We start from the raw sequence: 26,526 nt of genomic DNA, 5'->3' as shown, positions 1-26,526 counted from the left end.
TCGCATGCAACCAAATCGCATGCGATGCGATTGACGCAATTTTTACATTGGAATCAATCTAAAATGGTCCATGAGACCCGATTTTACATTGGCCCCAATGTTAAATGGCCCCCCATTTTTATTGTTTCCCAACCCTGATGGGTCAAATGCCCCCCCATTGTTAACGCCACCCCACGATAAACGCCAACCCGAATCTTGGTGAGCGCAGTGAGCCCGCGAGAGGCGGCGGTACGCGTCCTCTGACCTTTTCATACCCCCATTATCCACGTCGGCGTGGAGTTGATTTTATATAGTGTGGCGAGCGCAGCGAGCCACTGAGCCCGAAGCGTGGCGAGCGCACGCGCATTACTTCACAGGTGTTACGCGTCCCCTCCCTGGGCTCGCCACGCTTTGGGCTCACCACACTATATAAAATCATTCCACGCCGAGGTGGATAGTGGGGGTATGAAAAGGTCGGAGGATGCGTACTGCCGCCCCTCGCGGGCTTGCTGCGCTCGCCACGCTTCGGGTTGGCGTTCATCGTGGGGTGGCATTAACAATGGGGGGGGAGGGGGCATTTGTCATGTAAAATACCCATAAGGGTGGGTATACAATGAAAAATCGGGTCCATTGGCCCATTTACATTGTTCCCTATGTAAAATCGCATCCATCACATCGGTCGCATTGCATACCTTAACTTAAGGCATGCGATGGACGCGATTTTTTAATTGTCGGGGAATGGCTAAAAATAGCCCTGAAATTGCATCAGTCGTGACCATCGCATACCTTAAGTTAAGGTATGCGATCACCTACGACGGGCGCCGTGCTAGGAAACAAGTACCAAGGAATGTTATCTGCCTTTATACGTCCCCCATGCTATTCATGGCCTGTGTTGTGCTCATTGGCGGCAGCTGCTACTGATATTGACAAGCAGCTTTGTTATACATTTACAAAGCTTTGACACTATCTTGCCATGCCGCCACACATAATTCTAATATGCATGATACAAATGATTCAAATATAATTAAATATGTAGACCTACCGTAAGAGTTTATAGAAATCAAATAAGAGGCCCAGTTTTAGAGTTTGCCAGGATCCACCAAGTCTATAGTTACACACTATCTAACAACGATCTGAGGAAGCCGCTGAGAAAGGATAAGTGGAGAAACGCATAATTGAGCTTTTCCATCAATCTCTGTGTGAAGAAATATTCTACTCCTCCTATTGTGCTCCGAAGAAATTGAAGATTCGGCTGCTAGCTAGAGAGTGCTCCTCCGGACTGCCTGTCTAACTATCTTGCCTCACCATGGGAGGCCACCACTAAAAATCTGAAAGTGGGACAAAGACTATACTTCCGTGCTTTATATTAAATACTGGAGAGACTATTAGGAGCTTGGGTACTCTTTACTTAGAACGGCGCCCATCGCGGTGATCGCGACATCGCGGGCAGTACATAAACGGCCGCGACGCGATGCCCGCGATCACCGCGATTTTCCCATAGGGAACAATGTTAAAAAGCCTAATTGACCGCGATTTTGCATTCAATGCCTCAATGCCCGCGATTTTCCCATAGGAATCAATGTTAAATGGGCTACAGAGCCCAAATAGCCCCAATTAACTCTTAAATGTCCCCCCAATTTTTGTACGCCACCCCACGATCCACGCCAACCCAAAGCGTGGCGAGCGCAGCGAGCCCGCGAGGGGCGGCGGTACGCGTCCTCCGACCTTTTCATGCCCTACTATCCACGTCGGCGTGGAGTTGAGAATAGAATAGTGTGGCGAGCGCAGCGAGCCACCGAGCCCGAAGCGTGGCGAGCGCAGCGAGCCCCGCGAGGGGACGCGGATACCTTCACAGTTATACGCGTCCCCTCGCGGACTTCACAGGTGTCCGTGGCGACGCGGACACCTGTGAAGCCCGCGAAGGGACGCGTTTACCTGTGAAGGTATCCGCGTCCCCTCGCGGGGCTCGCTGCGCTCGCCACGCTTCGGGCTCGGTGGCTCGCTGCGCTCGCCACACTATTCTATTCTCAACTCCACGCCGACGTGGATAGTAGGGCATGAAAAGGTCGGAGGACGCGTACCGCCGCCCCTTGCGGGCTCGCTGCGCTCGCCACGCTTCGGGTTGGCGTGGATCGTGGGGTGGCGTACAAAAATTGGGGGGACATTTAAGGGTTAATTGGGGCTATTTGGGCTCTGTAGCCCATTTAACATTGATTCCTATGGGAAAATCGCGGGCATTGAGGCATTGAATGCAAAATCGCGGTCAATTAGGCTTTTTAACATTGTTCCCTATGGGAAAATCGCGGTGATCGCGGGTACCCGATTTTGATGTACCCGCGATTTACCCGCGATGACCGCGATTTTTTACCCCCGACGCCCGCGATTCTGATCGCGGGCGCCGTTCTAGGTAAAGAGTACTGGAGCTTGAGACTGTGATACACTCTATAAGACTAACATTGTCCAAAATTTAAGTAATAAGCCTCATATTATCCAGCTTCTGAAAGCCTTATCTGAATTAAATATATGGACTGCAAGTCAATTAATTGTGGATCATCAAGCGGCTCATTATTATTATACAAGCTGGTTTTAATGATTGTGTATTGATGAATCGCATATACATTTCATGAAATAGTTTTATGTTTTTTTAATCCATTTTTATGTTTATTGTCTGTAATTGTGTATATTATTTTCTTTTTATTAATTGTGGTGATTTTAAAAATGCACTAGAAAAAATTAAAATAAAATAATTATGTATTTAATTATATTATTGTGGTAATCCATTAATGATTTTGACCAGACTGTGTTCTTTAAAAAGGAGTTATACAGTGAGTCCTATGGTCCCAGTGTATTATAACTCTTTTTAGTACATCTATAGTTACACTACTAAAAGGACTGGAGCAGACGAGCAGCCTACTTGTGTGTGCTTTCTGTTTAATTTGTAAATTAAACCCTACAGTAGTTGACAGGTTCTCATAGAGAGGAAGATCTAGACTCTGTATCCATCCAGTATGGTTAAATACACTTAGTGTGGTAGGATTCGTGGCACATATGATGAGATGTCCTTGCAGAGACATTGCTCGGGGATGGCAGTTATGTGATGCCTACACATACAGTAAATTGCAACTAAAACTAAAAGTCTAATTTCAAAAGTATACAATGTTATATTTAAGCAAACTCAATTATAGACAATAGATAATAGCTATTTAGTTACAATGCACATAAAAAAGAACCGTTTAAAGACTTTTTTTTAAAAATTAGTAGTTGTCAAATAAATACTTTATACAAGTGTTCTTATTTAAGATCTTTCCTAGTTTTTATGAAGGTGTTATTAAATATAATTGTTTTAGTGGGGATTCCATTGTTTGACTTCTCTTAATCACAATACAGTATATTCATCTTTTCTAAAACTCAGTGTTATTGAATGGTGATAATTATTTTGCTATACATTAGCATACCTGGCAACTTTCCTGATTTTTCAGGGTCAGCCCAACTAACCACCAGTGGGCTGCGGTGTTCCCCGGTGTGTGTGTTTGTGGGGTAGTATAGTTGGGAGGCCCCATGTCACTCACCATTCTATTCACAGCAGACAGAAGGGGCATGTAAGCAGCTCACAAAGCAGTGGGAATAGACCCACAATTGCATCATTCCCAAAAGTCACATGCCCTTTTAATTTAAGCGACATCCAAGCACACTGTGTTTCAGGCACACAGTTTAGCTGTGTGGAGGATTCCCAATTAATGCTGCGTTCTCATTGCCGCCCCTGCAAAATCCTGTGTTTTTGTTCCCGAGTTTTTGGAGGGGCACAGAGCATCTCAGCTCTACAGACCCCATTCATACTGCACCTTAGACCCAGGAAATTGCCCCGTTCACACTACTTCCCCTGGTATGCCTACCATCAAGTGTGTGGCATCTAAGAGCAGCTTTGATTGGATGTTTAAAAAGTATCTTTGATTGGCTGTTTAAAAAGCAGCTTTGAGCAACGCAATGAACTTGCTTTTTTGCATTTTGTTGAAAAACCCGGGTCTAACCTGTTCACACTGCCACACACCCGTGTATTACCCAGGAAAAACCCTGCAAAAAACCTGTGTGTAATTCGCAGGGCAAAACACCCGGGAATTTCACAAAGACCCTTTCACACAGAGACACGACATGGGAAATTTCCGTTTGCCCCTGAAAGTACCCGGGTTTTTGCGGCAATGAGAACCGGGTAATAAAGATCCAGGATGTTGGGAAATACGCACTAGCTTGGTGATTTTGGATAGTGTCAAAGAATAGGTGTGATATATAACCTAAAGTGTGGTAAAGTGTGGTATGAGAACACAATGCTTGTCCAATAATTATTAATTAATAATAATGATTCATAATTAATTGTTAATATACCAGAGAATAGGTAAAGAGATTAGAGACACATTGACAGTTGATGACTATGGTTATTTGCACATGTGCAGGACCCATACTATGTGTACGGAAATGAGTTCTGTAACACAGGAAGCAGTAGTGACAGCAATTCCAACCACGTCGAAATCAGGCCCTATAAACAGTGCTTCTTTCTTCATGTAAAGGTGTTGATTCACTTTTAGTAGAAAGTAGAAAAACACAGCTCCATAAGATTAAATTAATCAAAAAATGTGCCATTTCCTCTACATAGGTGAAATGAAACAAAGGTAAAAATCTAAAAAAAAGCCACATAGCTTATAAAACATTCAGTACATAGTTTAATTTACTGTATATTTATTACAGATTATTGACACAAGTGCATTTATTTATTCCATATATATATATATTTTTTTATAAATGTGTACATACTGCTATAATAAAAAAAGTCCATGTTTTTTTAAAATTACTAATATGGTTTAGAATTGAAATGTGTGGCAAAATATTAATTCATTTAAATAATAAAAAACATTTTTTTTTTACTTTTTTCCTACTGCTCTTGACACATACAATAATATCATCTTTCAATTGTTTATGGATTAGTCAAGGAAATATTTTATTACATTACAATACATACAAATGGAGTGGTTTTCATTGTTACTTATGTAGCTATTTATTTTAATGGCTTTATGTAATATTTTTGCACAAGACATCAGCCAAGTTTATCCCCACCTTTACTTGCTCCTTTATCACACTTTTGAAACACTGAAAGTGGCCTCTACCTAAAATAAAATATTTTATTAGCACATCTTTCAAATACTTTGCATGAAGCAGTGACATTTTTGAGAGCTACGATACTCGAAATACTACAATCACACAGAGACTTACAGATTGTTTTCAAATACAAACCTCTTCAATGTTAGTATACATTTATTTCCGTAGACTGACATCAATCATTTTATATTTCATCATGTAAAAGGAAACACACATTGAAAATGGATTACGAAATATGTTGACATTCAAATAAATGCATATATATTTACATTGAATAGCTGTTTTATATTGCTTTTACACAGGTGTAAGAGGAAGCATAGTCAAATAAACAAGAATAAAAATGTGTTGAGCATAAATTACGTAAAAATGGAAAAAGAAAGGAAAAAAACCATCTTTGCTATTCAATATGAAGAACCTAGTGGTAATTAGTAAAATAAGAGACCATAACAAATTGTTTAATCTTTTATGAAATAGATTTGCTTATTTTCTCAACTGTAGAATTATGGGTAAAATTCATAATTTTATCCAGTATACATTTGAATCAGTACTGTCCTCATATTAGCATTGATTGTAAATTGACTTTTGGAGAGAGAAGAGTTTTGAATCTCATCAAAGTTGACCACAGATGGAGTTTTATCTTGTGCTTTGAAATACATGCAGACTTTGCCTGTATTCAGAATTGGCTGCATCTGAGTGTATTTGCCAAAACTATCCCTCTGCATGTGTGCCAATGAAACACATCAACTTGGTGCAACAGATTAGTTTGAAATAAGAAAGATCTCTGGGTATGATCACTTTTGAATGGCTCGTACTTCTGTCTATATGTTTAAGTGGATTTTAACTAATAACATCTACCATCCACAGGGACTGCCTAGAGTGGCCATTGAAAGCAGCCCCTGCTAGACACAGCCAGACAGGCAGTCCTACGGGAGGTGTCTCCTCTCCCTGGACTGCCAGTTTGGAATGCTATAGCAGAGTGAACACTTACCATGGGAAGTCAGACCCCTGCTATGTCAGCCTTATCTGACTTCTGGGGGCTGAAGTCCATGCAGTCCCTAGAAGCCAGCCTGTATTTGTGCGCCAGCCTTAAGCCCTGCCTTCAAATTTGCCTTAAGCCCAATTGCCAGTGATGTCAGCTGTCAATCACTGCAAAGGCAGAGAGGAGTCACAATGCTGACCCTCACCCAAAAATGTAGTTGGCTTCCTCTGATTACAACACACAAATAGGATACTTAGTTATCCTGTGATTGCTCAGTTGCCACCCAATTACACATACTGCTCCACAAGTGGAGATGTATAAGTGAATGATCTGTGGAAGCGCACAGTTGCGTATGTTGGCTACAAAGTATTCATAGTGCAACATAAAACACATGATACCTCTACAAGACAGAATTACATGCAGCTATGAATGAGTCCCATATTGTCACTGAACAATGTGATTAGTACTCTGTATTGTTTCACATATTCAGTGGCTGTCCAGCACTGTATATCATTGTAACTTGGCACATAATATACAGTACATTTAGATTATTGTGGCTATACTGATGTGTTCTCATTTAATGTCTGGCTGGACATTTGGGTGGCATTGCATGGCACTGACATTCCAAGGTATTGCATCCCATGAAAAGATGTCACATGCTAGTATTTTACACAGTCTTGTAATATACTAGGATGTGACACCATATCACAAGTTATGGTATCTTAACACAAGATTTTTCTTTTATTAGCATATTACAAAGCCCTACCATCTAAGTTACAGTATGTTTGGCAGAAAGATAGCTAAAGGAGGACATATCTGTTTATATGTTGGGAATCTTACATGCTTTTTGGCAATTAATACATATTACATTGGGCGTGGGCGTGGCCTGTGATACCCGCGTCTTGTCATACCCTGTCTCCAGCCTGGTGTCTGTCTCCCCGACGAGCGGTCAGGAGTCCCGGCAGCGCAATCCAGCGTGTGCGGTATCCCTCCCATCGGTGGTGGTGAGCATTTCATCAGGAGCTGTGTGCCCCGGGTATTTGTTTAACATCTTGTGGTAATCAGCCCACAGCAGTTTTTTATATGGTACGAGCAACTGCTTTTATCTATGTTGGAGTGTGTATGCTCTATCAAACATCATTTACATGCACTATGGAGCGCCCCTTTGTTCTCTGTATTTTCTATATATATATATATATATATATATATATATATATATATATATATGTGTGTGTGTATATATTCCTTTATTATAACTAATCGATCTCTGAAATGCTAAATTGCCAATAGCATCTTTATAAGATTAGTTTTTAAAGTTTTTTTATTCTTTTCTTGAGTGGATAGTGACTTTCTTGGCAAAATAGCTTTAACATTTTCTTCTGCTGTCTAGTAGACTGTCCCATTTATACCCCTTTCACACTAGACAATGCAGGGACTCACCCGGTAATATGGCCCAAGGATCATGCCAGGGCATGCCCGGGTTGGCCCTTTTTACACCAGAAAAGTCCCTGCATTTTTTGGTGTGGAAAGGAGGCGGGGAGGATGTGGGAAAGATTCAGGAGGTTGGCAGGAGGTGGGTTGGCGGCGGAAGAGGTGGACAGTACTCACCCTGGGCTGCTGGTCCTCGGTGCAGACCAGGGATCCACACAGGCGGTAGGTGCAGATGACAGGTCAGGTGATGGGCGCAGCTCTCCGGCTGCAGTGAGGGTGCCGGAGAGCTGCATCATCTTCATCCACCACATGTCTTGTCATCTGCGCCCTCCATCTGTGTGGATCCCTGGCCTGGCCACCCACACCGAGGACCGGCAACCCCGGTTATTACCCCTTCCCCTTTTATACCAGCCAGGACCCCGGGTTGAACCTGGGAGCAACCTTGCTCCCTTGCAGGGTTGAAATCCTGGCAAATGTTCCCGGGATTTTGGCCCGGGAACCTTTCACACCAGCGCTAGTTGCGGATTGTTGTGAAAGGGGTATTAGGTACATCAGCAGGCAGCAAGCTACAGAACAATGTAAGCACTACTTTTAGAATCAGTTCAATGTTTTGTTTTACTTTTAGAGCTAGGAGAAAATCCAGTTAAAGGGGGCACACCTGGTCCAACCATGCTTTGGTGTAATGGGTACAAATGCATTTTTGTTTTGGTTGTAGCATATTATTAAACATTATGCAATTTTAGCAATGCTATTTATAGATGAACTACAATGTACCATTTACCTCTTTTTAATCTGCATGTACTTTTTGACGTGCGCCCCGTGCTGTGCTAAATGGCTTTAGCTGGATTTACCCCTAACCTTACTGGTCCTTACATGCAAAGTATAGGCAAACCAGTGGAGCAGTAACAGACATAACTGAGTCAGTGCCCAAGATGCCATTATTCACGCTGGTAGAATTTCTAGGAGTTTGCTAAAAAACGTAAAGCAGCAATCAGTTATTATAATGCTGGTTTTGCCTTATAACTGATTCCTGCATTACATTTAGCAGAGAACGCACAGAAATCCTGCTGCCTCAGTAATATAGGACACTATTACATCAACCCCCAGGACATGTGTTAATTAAAGTCCAAAATACCAAAAAAAGAAGCAAGAAACATACAGTAATGCTATTTCAGTGCATTTTACTTTCCATTCAAGTTAAATTATATGTACTGTAGGGTTTATCTTAGGAATCCCTGTGACTGCTTTTTTTTTCTCCTTGCTCACATTAATTTTTTTTCTTTTTAGTTCCTCCTTAAAAAAACAGCAACATAGGAATTTACCTATTTACATAGTTTACTGCACCTTATATATAATGAACTACTGTGATCTAAAATATTTGCTTCTATTCATCTCATTATTAATTTATACTATACTAAGACAGTTCACAAGGACTCCCATTTCCCAAAGACAATTATTCATTTGATATGGAAAATCTGTATCTTACATGCTTTATTTTCAAGAATGCAATTCAATTGGTAGAATAAGTAGGGTCATGTGCCATCTGCATTTCTTAGATATCTTTAATGAATACAGTAATCTTGAGTTCTCTTCTAAAAACACCGGGGTCCTAATTTCACCAAATCACTGCATTCTATAACAACTACATTTACCTACAGCATGGCTGATTAAAAAACAACCCCAAGGTGCAATACAGTATATCATATAAATAATATATAAATGATTGTATCAAGCCTCCACCAGCTGCTTATAATACACCTACGTGTATGTGTTGTTTATAAATGGAGAACCCAAATAAAGAATAATTATTATATACTGTAGGATATGTGATCCCTTTTATTTAGTACACTATTGTCTGTTGATTGTTACATTGGTATTGCTATTATAACAACATTGTTGCCTATACATTTATTTGCTCTAACAAACAATTTTATATTATCCTCGGAGCCATTTGATTTGTCCTAACATGTTTATTTCTACATTATTTGGCTACATTATGGCTGGGCTGGGTTAAAAATAAATATACACAAGTCATTAAAATCACACAGGGTAGTGGTTTAGGATTATTTGGGTACCATCATTAAGATGTAAGGAAAACCAATTTGTAAACTCTAAAGTTCAATTACTTATCGCAGCTTAAAAACAACATACTTTTACTACTGTTTTTATTTATCATAGATTACTGACCCTACTTAGTAAAATGTAGTGTGGTCTGTGGGTTATTTCTGCCGGAACCATATGCTTCTCTCTATGTTTATTAAATGTTTGCGCTTTCCATTTTCCCTAATAAGCAGGTGCTGTTAAGTCTCTAAAGCGGGCCATGCAGCTGAGCTGTGATTTCCCATTACGCTGATATGACATTGATGATCAGCGAACAGTTAGCAGATCAGCAAAATCTTATATGTCAAAAATCCCATCTGGCCAATGCTGATGTGTTTGTTTGTTTTTTTGTAAGAATGGCCGAATCAAGGATTCCAGATATGTTGGATTTCCCAAATTCCCCGAACTAGGCCTTGGCAAAACTAGGAATTGCCAGATACTTGCTAGAAGTATTTACTCCTTAAATTGAGGAGTTCACATTGGTATAGTGGAAGATAATTCTGTCATTATTTTAATGCATTACTCTATATACAACAAGTCATGGTCACTCATTATTTTATCATAAACAAATTCAGAGTAAAAAAACTAAAACAAAAAGGCTGATGTGTTAAAGGCTTCTCTGGCACTGCATTTAACGGCGTACTTATTAACATTTCAGGAACCAAGGAACATCAGTTTAAACTTGCTTCTTTGTTAAGAGTGATGAAAATATAAATTCAACACTTACAAAAACTGGTATCAAATGTTGGTCCTGTAAAGACAACATATAAATTTAGTTAATATCGTCCACCCAGTCAAGAAACCTGAAACCAGAATAAAGTGATATTGTGTTATAAAATAGTGATGTGACGATCACCCTAAACCCTGCACAGTAATTAAATAAAAAATACCCACAACGTTCTTAAGTGCAAAAACATTATTGTCTACTAATTGATATGGCAATGGATGAACACATTTCACGAATTTACAGAAAGTCACTCTAACACAGCAGAAGGAGGGGGGTGACTACAGCAGTTGGGTCGTCTGAAATTCTTAAGTATGGTCTGAAATACTCTGTGCTGTCTTCTTTTGTGCTTTTTTCCTGAAGAATCAGAACAAATTGATTTACGGTTTTGCTTTAATTGAGCCCTAATCATTTTCTCATGTTCTCTGATTTGTCTTTGCAAGTGGTTTTGTATAGCAATCCCTAATGCTTCTGGGTCCATTGCAGCTCCATAAACTTCCCATGTCATGCCCTGTTCATCCCATACCACATCTTTCACACTTTTTTCTGGCTGTTTTTCTTGTGTTTTAGCCTCTGCGCTTGAACCAGGACTTGCTTTTTTTCCATGTGCCTTTGCAGGTTCGGAGGTAGGTAGGGTGACCAGAACTGATTCCTTTTTATCTTCCCTAGCTTTCCTTAGGCGTGGTGTTAGCTGTGCTGAGCTCTGAGGCATGTCTGACGCAGGTCTGGTTTGCACACTTAGACCGCTTGATCTTTTGGCATGATCACCTTCATCCTGGTCCTTCCTAACTAAGACTTCAAGTATTTCCTCTACTTGACCTCCAGTAGCCCCAATACTGCTGTTAACTTGTACTTCAACATGAAGCGGAGTCGGTCTTTCCTCCTTCTTTGGCTTTTTTATATCTGTCGTTATGATAGCTTGGGTGGAACCCTGCTCATTAGTAATTTTAAAATGAAAAGGTTTCCGATCTGAGCTACCTTCACCTGGAACACTAAGCGTGTCTGTCTTTTCACTATCTTGACGGATGTTATGTAACTGGATGTTTTCTACTCCACTTAAATGGTGCAGTCTCGCTTTGCCGCCCATATCATGAGCTGCTCTGAATTGTGACTGCTCGTTAAACATGTCTTTTGTTCTCTGGCAAGCTTTTTGTTGATTTTCTATGTTGATTTGGTAAACAGGTTTCACATTCATTAAAATTGGAGAAGCATTAGACTTTTGCATTTGTTGCATCGGGTAGGCTTCTCGGAGACACAGCCCTTGTCCATCTAGTTCACTTCTATATCTAACCTGTGCAGTCCTTGCTAGATCTGGGTGCTGAAAGGGAGAGCGTAGCATATCTGGAGGACTTTTATTGTGCAGCTGGAGAGGTTGTGGACCTTTTGCGTCAGGTGGTTGGAAACACACTTTTGGAGTCAAATGGTTTTGGGAAAGTTGTGAGTGTAATGCAAAATTAGCACGGTCCATCTGGGGGTTTCCAGGATTACCCTGATAAATGATACACACCTGTTCCTGTCTTTCCTTAAGTACTGGCGAGTTGGCTTTTAAGAATGCAGCTAATATACTTGGGCTAGTGGAAACAGATTTATTCTGTACATTTGCTACAGCTTGTACTTCAGCGTCTTGCTTTGCCCAGCTTTCTAGCTGTGATGTCATTGTGCCCATTTCCTTAAACTTGCATACTAACTGCAGTTCCAGCACTTCATTGTTGCCATTCGTATTTACTGCTTCCACTAAGCTAATCTCTGCACATGGCTCAGGTGAAAGGACATTTTTAATATCTTGCATCTTTACTTCTTCTTGTAGTGGATCTGAGAGGAGATTTGTTTCTGCCGGTGTGTTCTCTGTATTTACTTCTTGGCTGACTACCGAGATATGTCCATTGTTACCACCATCTGACATTTTAGTGTCTACGTTTGGTGGCATTTCTGATAACTGTGTGCTTGTTGTACTTGTATCTGCCTCCAACTGTACTTTATCCTCTGTTACTGTTTCTACCACAGTTCTGGATGTTGGCAAACTGCTCTCCTCTGTTGCTGGGGCCTTACTCGACAAAGATACATTTATTACATTAGATGGTTCTGCAATCATCAGTGACTCTGTTGGGCTGTTAGGAGGGGAGTCAAGTTGAATAGGTTCTTGGATATCTGGCATCTCTTTCCTTGGTGATTGATCTAGAACCGTAGGAGGTATGGTTTCTGACTGGCTACAAGTCCTAAATAAAGACATAGTTTTGTTGGTTTCCTGTGTTTCAATTTCACAAAGATTCTCATTTTCGGACCTTTTTGGATGTGGTTTGGAATTTAGGTCAGATGAACATACATTTGAGATTTGTGTGGCATTTCCATTACTGTTTGATGTTGCCAGTTTAAGCTGGTGAGCAGCAGACAGGGATTTATCACATGCAGGACATTCATCTTCTGCAGATGTAGGTGATGTATTGTCAGATCCCAAAGGATCCGGCACAGTCCCCATGGAATCTGTTATTTGGATACGACTTCAAGTCAGTATTGTCCAGTTACACAAATGAACCTGTGTTTAAGGTCTCAAATCTATAAAAAAAAGAAAAAAGAAAAAAAGTATATGAAAAATTGACAATAACAAAGCATATTAAAATATTTAATACACATATTTAGAGTGGTGCTAGAAAGATGTGAACCCTTTAGAGCAGTGGTTCCCAAACTGTGTGCCTAGGCACCCTGGGGTGCCCCAGGACACTTGCAGGGGTGCCTTGGTTTGGTGGACCAAGATCAATTCATATTATTTTTGGTCAATGTACCAGGCAAAACCAGTGCTTGTGGCTGCCAATCATAATATATGTGGACAAACAGAAGCAAATCCTGTCCCTCACCAGATAACTGTGACATAACACAATGCACTTAATTTAATATTTTTTTTCTGAATTTCTTGATAAGAAGAATTTGGCCTAGGGGTGCCTTGAAAATATTTTGATGCTCTAGGGTGCCATGACTCAAAAAAGTTTGGTAACCACTGCTTTAGAGACATTTTTACACAAGAACATTGATTTATGACATTGGGGGTCAATGTACTAAGCATTGGAGATACATAAAGTGTACAGAGATAAATTACCAGCTTAAAATTTTAATTTGAGCTTGATATTTAAAATAGCAATAATAATAAATGCATAAAAAGACTGGTATTGCATTTAATTTTATTGACAGTTTAAAGTTGCTGTCAAGCCCACAGAAAATCAGCAGCTTGCAAAAGTCACTCAGGAAGTCACTTATTTAAATTGACATTAAAAAGAAACATAATTTGACATATAAGCACTACTTGGCCTATCCCAAGCATGTTTAAACTGCTCTACTATCCTAGCCTCTAACACAGTGATTCCCAAACTTTCTTGACCAGGGTGCCCTAGAATATCAGTATTTGTTCAAGGCACCCTTAGTCAAAAAGCTTCTTATGGAGAAATAAAAAAAATAAAGTCAATTGTGCTAAACTGTCACCCTCAGGTTCAGTTATGTGGTGGGGAACATAGCTGTGGTTCTAATTGTCCATACATTGTATGATTGGCAGCCACCAGCACAGGTTTTGCCTATCACTCCAACCCGAGGCACCCCTGCAAACATCCCGAGGCAGGGTTCCTAGGCACACAGTTTGGGAACCACTGCTCTAACATATCTGAAGGGAACATACTGTGTTACACCTACCCACGAACCATTGTGTACATATACACACTGCACATAGTGATTCCTGCTGCCCTTACAAGGACTGCGGGATCATCGAACTGGTAGGCACACAATCAGTAAATCACAATATGAAAAATAACAAATTCATTGTATGCCACTCTGCCCATGCACCGCTAGCTGGCACGCGCTTCGCAGATTAGCTTCTTCTGGCCCTGAATTGTGACTTACTGATTGTGTGCCTATCAGTTTGATGATCCAGCAGCCCTTGTAAGGACGGCAGGAATCACTCCATGCAGTGTTACCCCCTGCCTTGTACCTTCACCTCGGACTGCCCAGCACTGTGTATGTTACTCCGGCACAGGTGACTGACAAGCAGCCATAGGTGTTACTCTCAGTTGGGTTCTCCCACGTGCAGGCCGCAACAGGCGACCCACAGCTACACTTACAGTGTCAGCCACCTACTATTAACATTGCACACCTTACAGATGGAGAGACGTGAATAACAGAAGTCCATGCAAGTTATATTTGTGGCTACTCTGTTATTAGCAAATCAATTCAGAGTACCACCTGATTATAGGAGAAGCCATCCTACTGTGCCAACCATATATATGTGGGTACAATTAGGGGTATACTGTGAAAACCCTGCATACGGAATACCAGAATTCCAATCTTAATTCTTTCATGATTGATCATACTGGTAATGTGACACACCTGTACTGTAACATAAAGTGAATTCCAGTGTGCCACCTGCCTGCCACCTTCATTTTAAACACCTGTATCATCATCTTTCACTATTATTTGTTGTATGTTTGTCTTTAATGTTTCACAGCTTTTATCTGATGCTTATTAAAAGTAAATTTTTTATAAAACTTGGTGCACCAATATAAAGGACATTACCTTCCCTTTGATCCGCTCTATATCTATCTATGTCCATCGGTCGCACACCTCCAGTTTGATACCTACTCTATTTGTAATGAAACCTATGGGGTTCCTAATGAATATACATTAGTCCTGTGTGACTGGCATCCCTCCTCTCCTCCAAATATTTTTACAGTGCTGGTAACGTAAATAGATGCCGATGGGAAAAAAAATTAACATTGGCACACTATAGGACAACCCAGGGAATAACATTTAGGTCCTTAACCCTTTGAGGGCCAACATCCCTGTGAGAGATGTTCAAAATATCCTCTAAAAATGCCAGTGTCGCTCACAATTGTTGTATAAATTCATACAAAAAGTGAATAAAAAGATCACATTTCCTATATAAACAGTAAACATTACAGGTCCTTATGATGAATTAAAAGGTTTGCAAGGCAATATTCACACCTATTTTGATAAATTCACTTGGCACTCAAAGGGTTAAGTGCAGAGAATAACTATATATAGGATAAGCACCTCAACCACCCAGTGAGCTACTTCTATATACATATTATGCTAACCCTTTTTTGCTACAAAAATTTGGGATAACCTTTTTACGTGAGCTGTGAAATATGAGATATGAACTGTGATTTTACAAAGACTAATTTTTATTGAATGCAATAAAACATTTAACTTTGTATTGGTAATGTATTCAGAAGTGGTCATATACTTTTTTAGACACCTAAACAGATTGGAATTACAAAGTAAACATTCATTAAAGTGCAGTGACTTTCCTATTGATTTTTATGGACTACCTCTCATCCAAGCTTGAGTCTCTCCCCTCAAACACATATACCCCAGCCAGGCCCCATCCACATTTCTCACATATATCCCTGAGCCCCCTACCTCACTCACATATATACTCAGTTCTGCCCCAGCCACCCCCCTCTCACACACCTATACTCCAGCCATCTACCTCTCATTCATATATGTTCATGCCCCAGTAACCTCCCTCTCAAATATATACCCCTGGACTACCCTTTGACGTCCCTCTTCAGGGCCGCCATAAGGGTGGTACTCAGTGGCGTAGCTACGTTTTGGGCGCCCCCCCCGCCGTTAGGGGGAGGGGGGCGCCCCCCATCGCCGCCGCCCCACCAAGCACCCCTACCCCCCTGCCCTGCCGCCTATGCAACCCCCCCCCCAATCCGCCACAGCCTTACCTATCGCGCTGGTCCCAGCGGCTCCGTTCTTCTGCTGAGGACCACCACAAAATGGCCGCCCCCATACAGCAGACAGTTTCAGAGAACTGTGTGCTATATGGGGGCGGCCATTTTGTGGTGGTCCTCAGCAGAAGAACGGAGCCGCCGGGACCAGCGCTATAGGTAAGTCTGCGGGGGATTGGGGGGGGGGGGGTTAACTATAGCACCCCCACATGCACAGCGCCCCCCACATGCTATAGTTACGCCGCTGGTGGTACTGTGGGTACAGCTGTCCCGGGTACAGCCTCTCTGAGAGAGAGAGAAGGGCATGGGAAACTCATTTTGCCCACCACCCCCCCCTCCGATGTGCTGGGCTGCCTGCGCTGCTCAGTGGCTAAACAAAGCTCTGCTCCTGGAGCACAGACTTTGTCACATCAGGACGCTGGCAGCAAATGAAAATGCGGTAACAGGTGGTGAGCCAATCAGAGGTAGTGCACCGTTAGCCAATCAGAGCAGCTACCGGTACGCAAGCTCTGATTGGCTCACCACCCGGTGCCGCATATTAATTGGCCGCCAGCATCCAGACTAGAAATCAGTCCCTGGTCCCAAAATTCCTGTTGGCAGCCCTGTCCCTCCTAAACAAATATCAGTGAGCCACCTATCTCATATACAGTACACCATATAGTACAGGTCGAGTATCCCGTATCCGAATATCCGTTATCCAAATTATTCCGAAATACGGACATTCCAGAAAGTGAAAATTTTTTTTTTTTTTTGCTAAAAACTCACTGGGGACATATGTAACAGCATCACTGGGGACATGATATGTAACTGGCACTATATATGTGCAAGACAATGATTGCTTGGCATTCAAATTCAGTGCTGAGATAGTACACACATTTTGTTTCACGTTTTGAAACCTTGTTTTTTGAACAATTAAAATATGTTTGTGTGTATTTTATGTGGTAATAAAATATATTTGTGTGTATATTATGTGTTTATACAGCATAAATGCAAGATACTTCAAAATACATCATTGAAATATTAAAATATTCCGAAATACGGAATAATCCGTTATCCAAAATTCTCCTGGTCCCGAGCATTTTGGATACGGGATACTCAACCTGTATATGCTCATGCAGCTGTCAGCAGTCTCTCACATCTGTGCTGTCAGACAGCCAGAGTTTCCTAGTGTTATTAGTCTGCAGACATAATGTTGTCTTATCTTTAAAAGCTGTTAAATGTGATGCTTCATGGTGTTTCTATGTACAGTGGAAGATATTTTGTTGAGGACAATTTGATAAATAGCTACACTCATCGGACCTGGGTGGTACCATATTTCATGCACTGAAACAAGCATAGTCCAAAAGCAAATTGCTTCCAATTTTGTATATGCTCTTAAATCTCAGTCAGGCCCTTTAATAGTGACATGACGTCACCCTTTAAGTGTTTGCAATTTCCTGCAGGGACCACTCATGGACACAGCTATAATGGGTGCAAGGAGTGCCATTACTACGGTGCCCAGAGGCATATACTGTAGTTGTCTATCCTGTTTATAACAATGCCCCATAAGCAGCTGTGTGGTCAGTTGCTTGGACTTAAAAGGGAGACTCATCAGCACTGATATAGATATCAATCTCTCCCTCTCAGTACAGGTCCACACATATAATCCAACTGGCACACTTCCATTTTTACCTCACCGGTATAGCTGAACCAGTGAGCTTGGCACTTTCGGAGGGTAGACTTTTCCATGATCATAGCCTTTGTCAGTGAGCTGGGGGTCAGGGGACTATGCCAAAATGAAGAACATCTCCACTCAAAGTGTAACTTCCTTGATTGGTAAGTATCACCCTCAAGTAGAAGCGGGTTGTACCCCCCCCCCCCATTATTTACACTCACTGTAAATTGTCGTTTCTCAGGATTTGATGCCTGCAAATATCAGGCTGCCATGAAGGATTTGAAAGTTCTGTGTGGGGGCTTCCATTCAGCCCCTGCAATCCTCTGGTATCAGGGGCTGCCTAACGCTGCAGACAGAGAGGGATCCCTCCCACTTACTTTGCTATATCTACCTTAAAACCCCAGGGAGCAACATATTGTCTAAAAGAATTTTTGTGAGTAATTACAAGAAATTGTCGGTTAACTAATCACCTATTTAAAATTCCTTCAATCAGGTGCAGGTCTCAAAACCCCTTCTTTCCTTTGCTATATCTGCCTCTGGTGTCTCCCTGCACCTCTCTCACCTCCATCTGCTCATCCGATGATGGCGTAGCAGAAGGAGCACCTGAAAGTACGTCTGATCCTTATCTTTATACATTACACCAATTGGCTCTGTGATCTCTCTTGGTAAATCCACAGTCAGCACTTACATCGAAACCTTATTAATTTGCCCTGCAGGAGGACTTGATATTATTCCTGCATTACATGTCCATGCATTATTTTCTGAAGCATTAACTAAGGCTGCCACAACATCTTAAAGGGTTTATGCTGTATTTGGATTAAATATGTTCTTTATCAGCCTACAACTGCTATTCTAAACATTAATCAGCTCCATATTTAAGCACTTCTCTAATTGATACCACTCTGTGTGGGGGCTTCTACTCAGGCAGTGCTTCCAGCCCCTGCAATCCTCTGGAATCAAGGGCTGTCTAATATTGCAGAAGGGGCAGAATTCCTCCCACCTATATTTCTAGTCTCTTCCCTTCAGCATCTCCTTCACCCGAGCTGTTCACCCAATGACGGGGGCAGCAAAAGGATCATGGATGTAAATAAGTGCGGTCTGTACTTTGACACACTACAGTAATTAGTTGCAAGCTTCAAAAATGATAAAGTGAAGAGTGATAAACAACCAGCTCCCAACTGTAATTTTTCAAACCCAGCCTGTAACATGACATTAAGGAACTTATCATTATCCATTGTATCACTTTTTGAAGCTTGATACATCTGGCCCTTAGTTGTCATTGGTCATTATTAGAAAATAAATATGTGATGATAGCTAAAATGAGATGCAAGGCTCACTTTAAAACTTTTTTTAATGTACATAGTTTGCAACTTTCTTGAATAGTTTTCTTAATGCAATGTATAACATAAACTGTCATCTCCAGTGTGACGGGCGGGGCACCTTTTCAATAAACTACCGAGGACCACTTTTTACTGTGGTTTCTTGTAGTCTTTGTAAAGAACTTAAAAACCATTTAGCCCATATATACATTAGTACTTGCTGACTTTGGACCTGGGAGATGATGAAGGGGACGGCCCCTGCACTTCCCACATTGGCCTTCCCCTTTATCATCTCCCGGGTCCAAAGTCGGAACAGAGAGGGGGCTGTTATATTTAGCTCAATAGTTTATTTTAAAAGGCTAGCTGGATCACAGTTGCTTCAACTTTTACTAACCTAAAGGAAAATGTCCTGCCTTGTAATAACATTCACTAACGGGGTCAGTGTTTATCTGAAGCTTCAAGAGCTGATTCTTGTATTTAACGTCTCTCTGAATTCTAACACTCCCACACAGTAGTCTTATACAAATGATCAAGGCTTTCCCCTCATGACATTTCAGTAGAAGGGTCAAACACAGAGTTCTGGGTAATTGCCATCTGTTCCATTCTAAGAAGTTCAAGACACAACGAGATGCATATTCTATCTTCTTAGTCCTTGATGATTATACAAGAGTGATGTTACATGACAGAATAGGCAAAGCAGCCAGTTACATTTATGTAATAGTGCTTGTTTCATAAATTCTACAAATGCATAAGGAATGACCAAGTTTGTTTAAATTTTATTTATAATTTTTTAAAGTTTATGGAACGTACACAGCAAAATGAGCAATGGTGGTTGCAGGAGAGTTGTAACGCAGCAACATGCTATTTTTTACTGAAGATTGACTTACACATTATGGGCTTTATTCTGGTTAGGTCGGTGCACATCAGCGTAACTATAGCACCGCAGCCCCTGCCACCGTGGGGGGGCGCTGTGCATGTGGGGGCGCCGGGGGCTGCAGTGCTATAGTTACACCCCCCCCCCCAATCCCCCGCAGACTTACCTATCTCGCTGGTCCCGGCGGCTCCGTTCTTCTGCTAAAGACCACCACAAAATGGCCACCCCCATATAGCACACAGTTCTCTGAAACTGTCTGCTGTATGGGGGCGGCCATTTTGTGGTGATCCTCAGCAGAAGAACGGAGCCGCCGGGACCAGCGCGATAGGTAAAGCTGTGGGGGATTGGGGGGGGGGGGGGGGGTTTGCATGGGCGGCGGGGTGTGGGGGTAGGGGTGCTTGGCGGCGGGGCCAACAAGAGAAGAAAAGAAAACTCTATTTGGGGGCACCCTTACGTCCCAAAATATATTGAAAGTGCTATGACTAATTTTAATACATAACTTTTATTATCATTTCGTTAAAATTTTGGACCACCTCTTGCTATTTGTTACACACTGCGAAAATATTAACAATTTTAACTATCCATAATTCGTCATATGTTTAGAGAGTGTAAATGAATGTAAAGAGAAAGGAATTATAAAAATTGAAAAATGACCATCCTGTATCCATCCACTTGTTACCCATAAATTTGGGTCAGTTATGTGGTTAAATCATCGGTCATTAGTTATCATATTCCGTCTCAATACATGAGTCTTGTTAGTATCTTCCCAAAATCGAGGAAAAAGAAGAAGTCAGCCCTATTGGGACTCTGTCACCTCTGCTGTTCACCCTTCATAACACACGGCAGAGGAAGGGGAATGAGAAAGTGTACTGTCCCAGGGTTATGACTGAGGTAGATAAGATAGCCAACCATTAGGCCAGCGTGATTTCCCCTGGCAACCCTGTTACCATATCTGGCATTGCAGGGTATTCCCAGTGGATCACAACCAACTATTAGGTTTGCTATGAAACACTGACACAAGAAAGAAGAAAATTTCATTAAACATGTAGCAGTGGTCGTCCCTGCCAGCAGGACTCCACTTCTGCTTTTCTCCCTCTTGTTAAAAACAGCGGAGGGAAAATGAGAGAGTGGGGCCTGCCCGGGTTTTGACCTACAGATAGCCAAGTGACCGATTCCAGTGCCGGAAAATTTAGCAGGGTGCTCCTGGTGCTATATAAGCATTGCAGGATGCATCTCCTGCCAATAGTCAGCTCTCATATCGGTCATGAAAAAAGAGAAAGTCAGTACAGTTTGAAAATTATTATGAGAATTTGTGGATCCCATCCACTCAGATATAGTTATTGTACTAGTATCTTTCTGTTGTGATCCACTGGGAATATCCTGCAATGCCAGATATGGTAACAGGGTTGCCAGGGGAAATCACGTTGGCCTAATGGTTGGCTATCTTATCTACCTCAGTCATAACCCTGGGACAGTACACTCTCTCATTCCCCTTCCTCTGCCGTGTGTTATGAAGGGTGAACAGCAGAGGTGACAGAGTCCCAATAGGGCTGACCTTCTTTTTCCTCGATTTTGGGAAGATACTAACAAGACTCATGTGTATTGAGACGGAATATGATAACTAATGACCGATGATTTAACCACATAACTGACCCAAATTTTTGGGTAACAAGTGGATGGATATATGATGGTCATTTTTCAATTTTTATAATTCCTTTCTATTTACATTCATTTACACTCTCTAAACATATGACGAATTATGGATAGTTAAAATTGTTAATATTTTCGCAGTGTGTAACAAATAGCAAGAGGTGGTCCAAAATTTTAACGAAATGATAATAAAAGTTATGTATTAAAATTAGTCATAGCACTTTCAATATATTTTGGGACGTAAGGGTGCCCCCAAATAGAGTTTTCTTTTCTTCTCTTGTTCTCCCTTGAACAAAACAGTCATATATGACAAACTTTAAAACTCGGGGTGCACCACTGACAGTCACATTTAACCCAAGAATATATCTAAGGGCGTGGTGACTAATTGGAGAAATTACTCCGAATGTCAGTAGTCCCATAATATTTAAAATATTTAAGACAGCAGAGATCACAATAATTAATCAATATACAGTGCTCGATAAGACTGGTGCGATCCCCATCCCAATTCCCCTTTTCCCCCCTCTTACATAATCAATATTGGCTGGTAACAGCTTTCAAAGGGGACACGCACAGTACATGGGCACTATAAACACAAAATTACAGATCCCCTCAAAACCAGTGTGGAATTGTGAATTCATACTAAGCTTCTAATAATAATAAAATTAGTAACAATATACAGTGAAAATGAGTTTCAACTTATTACAAGAGCTGTCGACAAGACGCAAGAATAAGGATGAGTTGGAAGAAATTTTTCCCAGTGATGTTATTAATGATGACCCACATAATAATTGGGAAGCAGAATTTTTGAAACTGAAACAGTTATTACAAAAACAGGCGAGGGTGAATTGGGATTTGATCACAACAGAGAATTACCTGAAGAATAAGTTCTCACCGAGGGGACTTCGCCCGAGGGTGTTTCCGACATTTGAGCTGGCAAATGAAACCCTAAAAAAAGACTGGGAAGATGCACTTTTGAAGTGCTCGACGGAACTTATGCAAATCCTAGTCAAGCATAATACTTTGACATTGGATGAATGTGAAAAGGATCTAGTGGAAATAGGTAAAAAGCTGGAAGAATGGGAGAAAGACCAACAGTTCCAGAAATGCTTTGAGAGGAATAAGGAAGAACTAAGGAAATACGAACAAATGATCATAGATCGTAAGAAGAACAAATTTGCACGTGACAAAAAGGATTTTGCAACTGGGAGAATTTTCAAATGGCGGAAAGCAATACCAGCAAGGGCACCTCGGAAATATTCAGGGCAATATACATCCTCGGAGGCGGAAACATCAGGTGCGGACGAGGAAGTGGAACATAGGGGTAATCATCTGGTTAATCAAAACCCCAGAGGTGAACGCCTAGTGGATTCTAACTCTGCATCCGTTCCTTTTTTAGGGGATATCAGGGAGAGCAGAGGGTGGAACAAAACGGAAGAAGACGAGGAGGGGGGGCAAGAAACACAAGAAGCCCCCCGCGTTGGGATCTTCCACAGACTCCTCGGTATCCACAGAGATCCACACGCAGACAATAGCACCCCAAGAAGAGGATATGCAGGGTGGAACATCACGAACTGCACCTCTTCAAATCGTAAACCTGACAGAAAAGATATTAAATAATGAACAGATATCAGAACGTGAATTAGTTTTTAATGAACACAATGCACACCTGACAAAGAATGTAATTATGTGGAATCGTTATATCGACGATATCTTCATGATATGGGAGGGAGACAAGGAGGAACTTGTCTCCTTTATAAAAACTCTCAATTCCAACGACCTTAACTTGCGTCTTACATATACAATTAGCCAAAAAGAGATTCCATTCTTGGATCTCTTAATACATCGAAATGATGAAGGGAGGATAGCGACAAAACTTTACCGTAAGGAAACTGCGACTAATACACTCCTCCATCAAACAAGCTCACATTTTCCTCCGACTGTGGAAAATATTCCTAAGGGCGAATTTCTTCGCCTAAGGCGAAACTGCTCGGACGATCTGGAATTTAAAAATATGAGCAAAGACCTGTCGTGCAGATTAAAAGAAAGAGGATATAGCAATACAGCTATCAAGAAAGCAGCTAGAACGGCTGAGTCCAAAGATAGGGAACATCTGATTTTCGGCACCAAGAAGAAGAAGCAAGACAATAAGATCAGATTTGTAGGCAATTATTGCCAGGAATGGAGGGAAGTCCAGCAAGCCGTGCAGAAGCACTGGTCAGTCCTACACCTGGACCCAGTATTAGCGAGAAACTTGGATGAGAAAGTATCAATGAGCTGGAGAAGGGCGAAAAATCTTAAGGACCAGTTAGTCTCCAGCCATTATGTGAGGACAATCAAAAAGGAAGCAGTGATAACAGGGACATATACCTGTGGAGGCTGTAAAGCGTGTGAACATATGACAGCAACCAAAACAATAGAAGATCGTTTTGGAAAGGCACGTAAAATCCAAGGGTACTTTAACTGCAATACTAAGGGAGTAGTGTATTGTCTTACCTGCAAATGCCAGAAAAGATATGTGGGCATGACCACAAGACAATTGAAACAGCATGTCTTGGAGCATGTAGGCACTATACGCAATGCGACATCTGACTTGGGGAAGATGAAAAAACTGACGTCGGTGGCACGTCACTTTCACAAGCACCACAATAGCAGATGGCAGGAACTGAAGGTGTGTGGCCTCGAGAAGATTACCTTAGGAATTAGAGGAGGGGATCTGATGAATGCCCTGTTGAAGAAAGAAAGTGAATGGACTTTCTGCTTGAATGCCCTAAATCCACATGGACTAAATGAGTATATAAACTATGGCGCCTTTCTCAATTAATTTAAGAAAATCATAATTGAAAAATATATATAAAAATATATAAAAAATTAAAAAAAATATAATATATAATTCTGGATATCTAGGGGCCCCTATAACAGTCACTTGAACACATGAAATATAATAAACTGGACAAAATGACAAGATTATTCACTTAAAAAGCCTTTACATAGTTTATGTTATCACCAGCACATTTTTTATTTTATTAATTTTGGCACACAGTAATTCACGTTTTTGTACACTGTAAGAGCATGACACATACACACAGATATATGTGTACATGATACATATGTAGAATTCTATTATATTTTATTCTCACTGTATTAGCTATATTATTTTTATTTATTTATCCATTTATTTAATTGTATTTTATTCACATAAAAAATATATAAAAAATTTTTTTTCCACATTGGATAACTCCTTCACAATTGCCTAGTCTGTAGGGGATGAGAACAATTTAGAAAGGGGATCACATGATCACGCGTATTATAAATCACTGATGTTAGCACTTATAAGGCACAATCCGGAAAAATAGATGAGATTAATGAGAATGGGCCAATTTAATATAAATAAATCTCATGTAAATATCAATCCTCTGTATAGCAGAATAACAGGGATTAAAGATAATAAATAAAAAATGAATGGAGGTCTGTGTATATAAAAATATAAAAACTTTATGACATAGATGCAACAAATGTAGAAATTAAATAGCAATTCCCGGTGAACAGTAAAAATAATTAACCCCCAGAGGCTAATAATGTTAATAATTTGAGATCTTTTTCAAACTTAGTAATTACAGACGTAAAAGCAGTGTGAAGAGACAAACCTGCACTAATTAGATGTAATCAGCCCCCTGATTGGATGAAAGCACCGATAAAAGTGCGGTCAGGGGGATTAGACAAACGCACACAACCAACTTTGAAAAAGCTGATGCGAAACGTACGTCAGAGTGAGAGCGGGTCACGTGGTGCACACACGTGACCGCAGGTATCGGAATCTAATCCAATCTAGGAGAGCCGTCTACGGAGCCAGGCACTGTGGAGAGACGCAGCGAGACTGCTTCCACCGGCGGGACAGGTAACACAGGGGGGACGCCAGAAGTTCCTCGCATAGATGCTGCGAGTACACTGGCGACCCATCCTGAAACAGCAGGAGTAGAGCGCACGCAAATCCCTGGGTGGTGAGCGCTCCACAGGCAATACCGGGACACCCAGGTGTTGCGCATTCACTGTGGCAGAGTGTGTGCGCTCACGTGGGGGTTTTTTAGATCGATGTGCCCAGACCAGGATGGAATGCCTGACCTTAGGCAGAATCCCTGGATTAATTAACTGCACGGGATAATATTGAGAGCTCTAATAACGGTGTTGCAGAGCTGTGCTAAATTCAACCATATCTCCCTAACTGTTACATTGTATTTAATTATTTGCTACATGGGTGAATATTGCAACCACATTATATATTTACTGTGTGGACCATGAAAATGCAACTATTGTATATATTGTGACATTAAGTATCGAGGTGGGAACACAGTAACAAAAAGTTTAAGTGATAATTGAATAGAACACTTGACTGTATATTCCTTGTGAACTGTGCCTGAACTATATGGCTCTGATTGAGAAAAAAATGATTCCTGTTGAAATGTAATTTTATCAATTTTGTCTGGCAGCAATTAATGCTGGTGTTTTTCTATTTAGATACTTATTTAATGGTGTTTTTGAAATAAATAGGAGTGGTGTATGCCGTTATAACCCAATTCCTATATTGTTAGTAGAAACAATTTATCTATGTAGAAATTTAGAATCACTGACCCTTAGTGATACAAATTGGCAATTAGCCAATTTAGAACTTACAGATAGAAGAATATGTCATGTAGCTTGTGAAAGATACTAGTACAATAACTATATCTGAGTGGATGGGATCCACAAATTCTCATAATAATTTTCAAACTGTACTGACTTTCTCTTTTTTCATGACCGATATGAGAGCTGACTATTGGCAGGAGATGCATCCTGCAATGCTTATATAGCACCAGGAGCACCCTGCAAAATTTTCCGGCACTGGAATCGGTCACTTGGCTATCTGTAGGTCAAAACCCGGGCAGGCCCCACTCTCTCA

General features: G+C 41.1%; 1 protein-coding gene across 6 annotated transcripts in view; it reads right to left on the bottom strand.

Annotated features, from left to right (window-relative positions):
* Nucleotides 1-5,136: 5,136 nt before the first annotated feature.
* GPRIN3 (GPRIN family member 3) overlaps nt 5,137-26,526 on the bottom strand; it is a 136,216-nt gene continuing 114,826 nt past the window's right edge. For 5 of the 6 annotated variants that reach the window (XM_083179115.1, XM_083179116.1, XM_083179117.1 and 2 more), the window contains one exon: nt 5,137-12,914. In XM_083179115.1, the coding sequence (XP_083035241.1) occupies nt 10,612-12,837 (2,226 nt within the window). In that variant the 5' untranslated portion in view covers nt 12,838-12,914 and the 3' untranslated portion in view covers nt 5,137-10,611. The remainder of the gene's footprint in view (nt 12,915-26,526) is intronic. The other variant, XR_014472935.1, reaches the window with a different exon arrangement.

This window comes from Crinia signifera, chromosome 1 (assembly GCF_055691185.1).
Source record: "Crinia signifera chromosome 1, ASM5569118v1, whole genome shotgun sequence".
NCBI lineage: Eukaryota > Metazoa > Chordata > Amphibia > Anura > Myobatrachidae > Crinia > Crinia signifera.
Note: the sequence above shows the minus strand (reverse complement) of the source record. Positions and strands in the feature narration are given on the sequence as shown.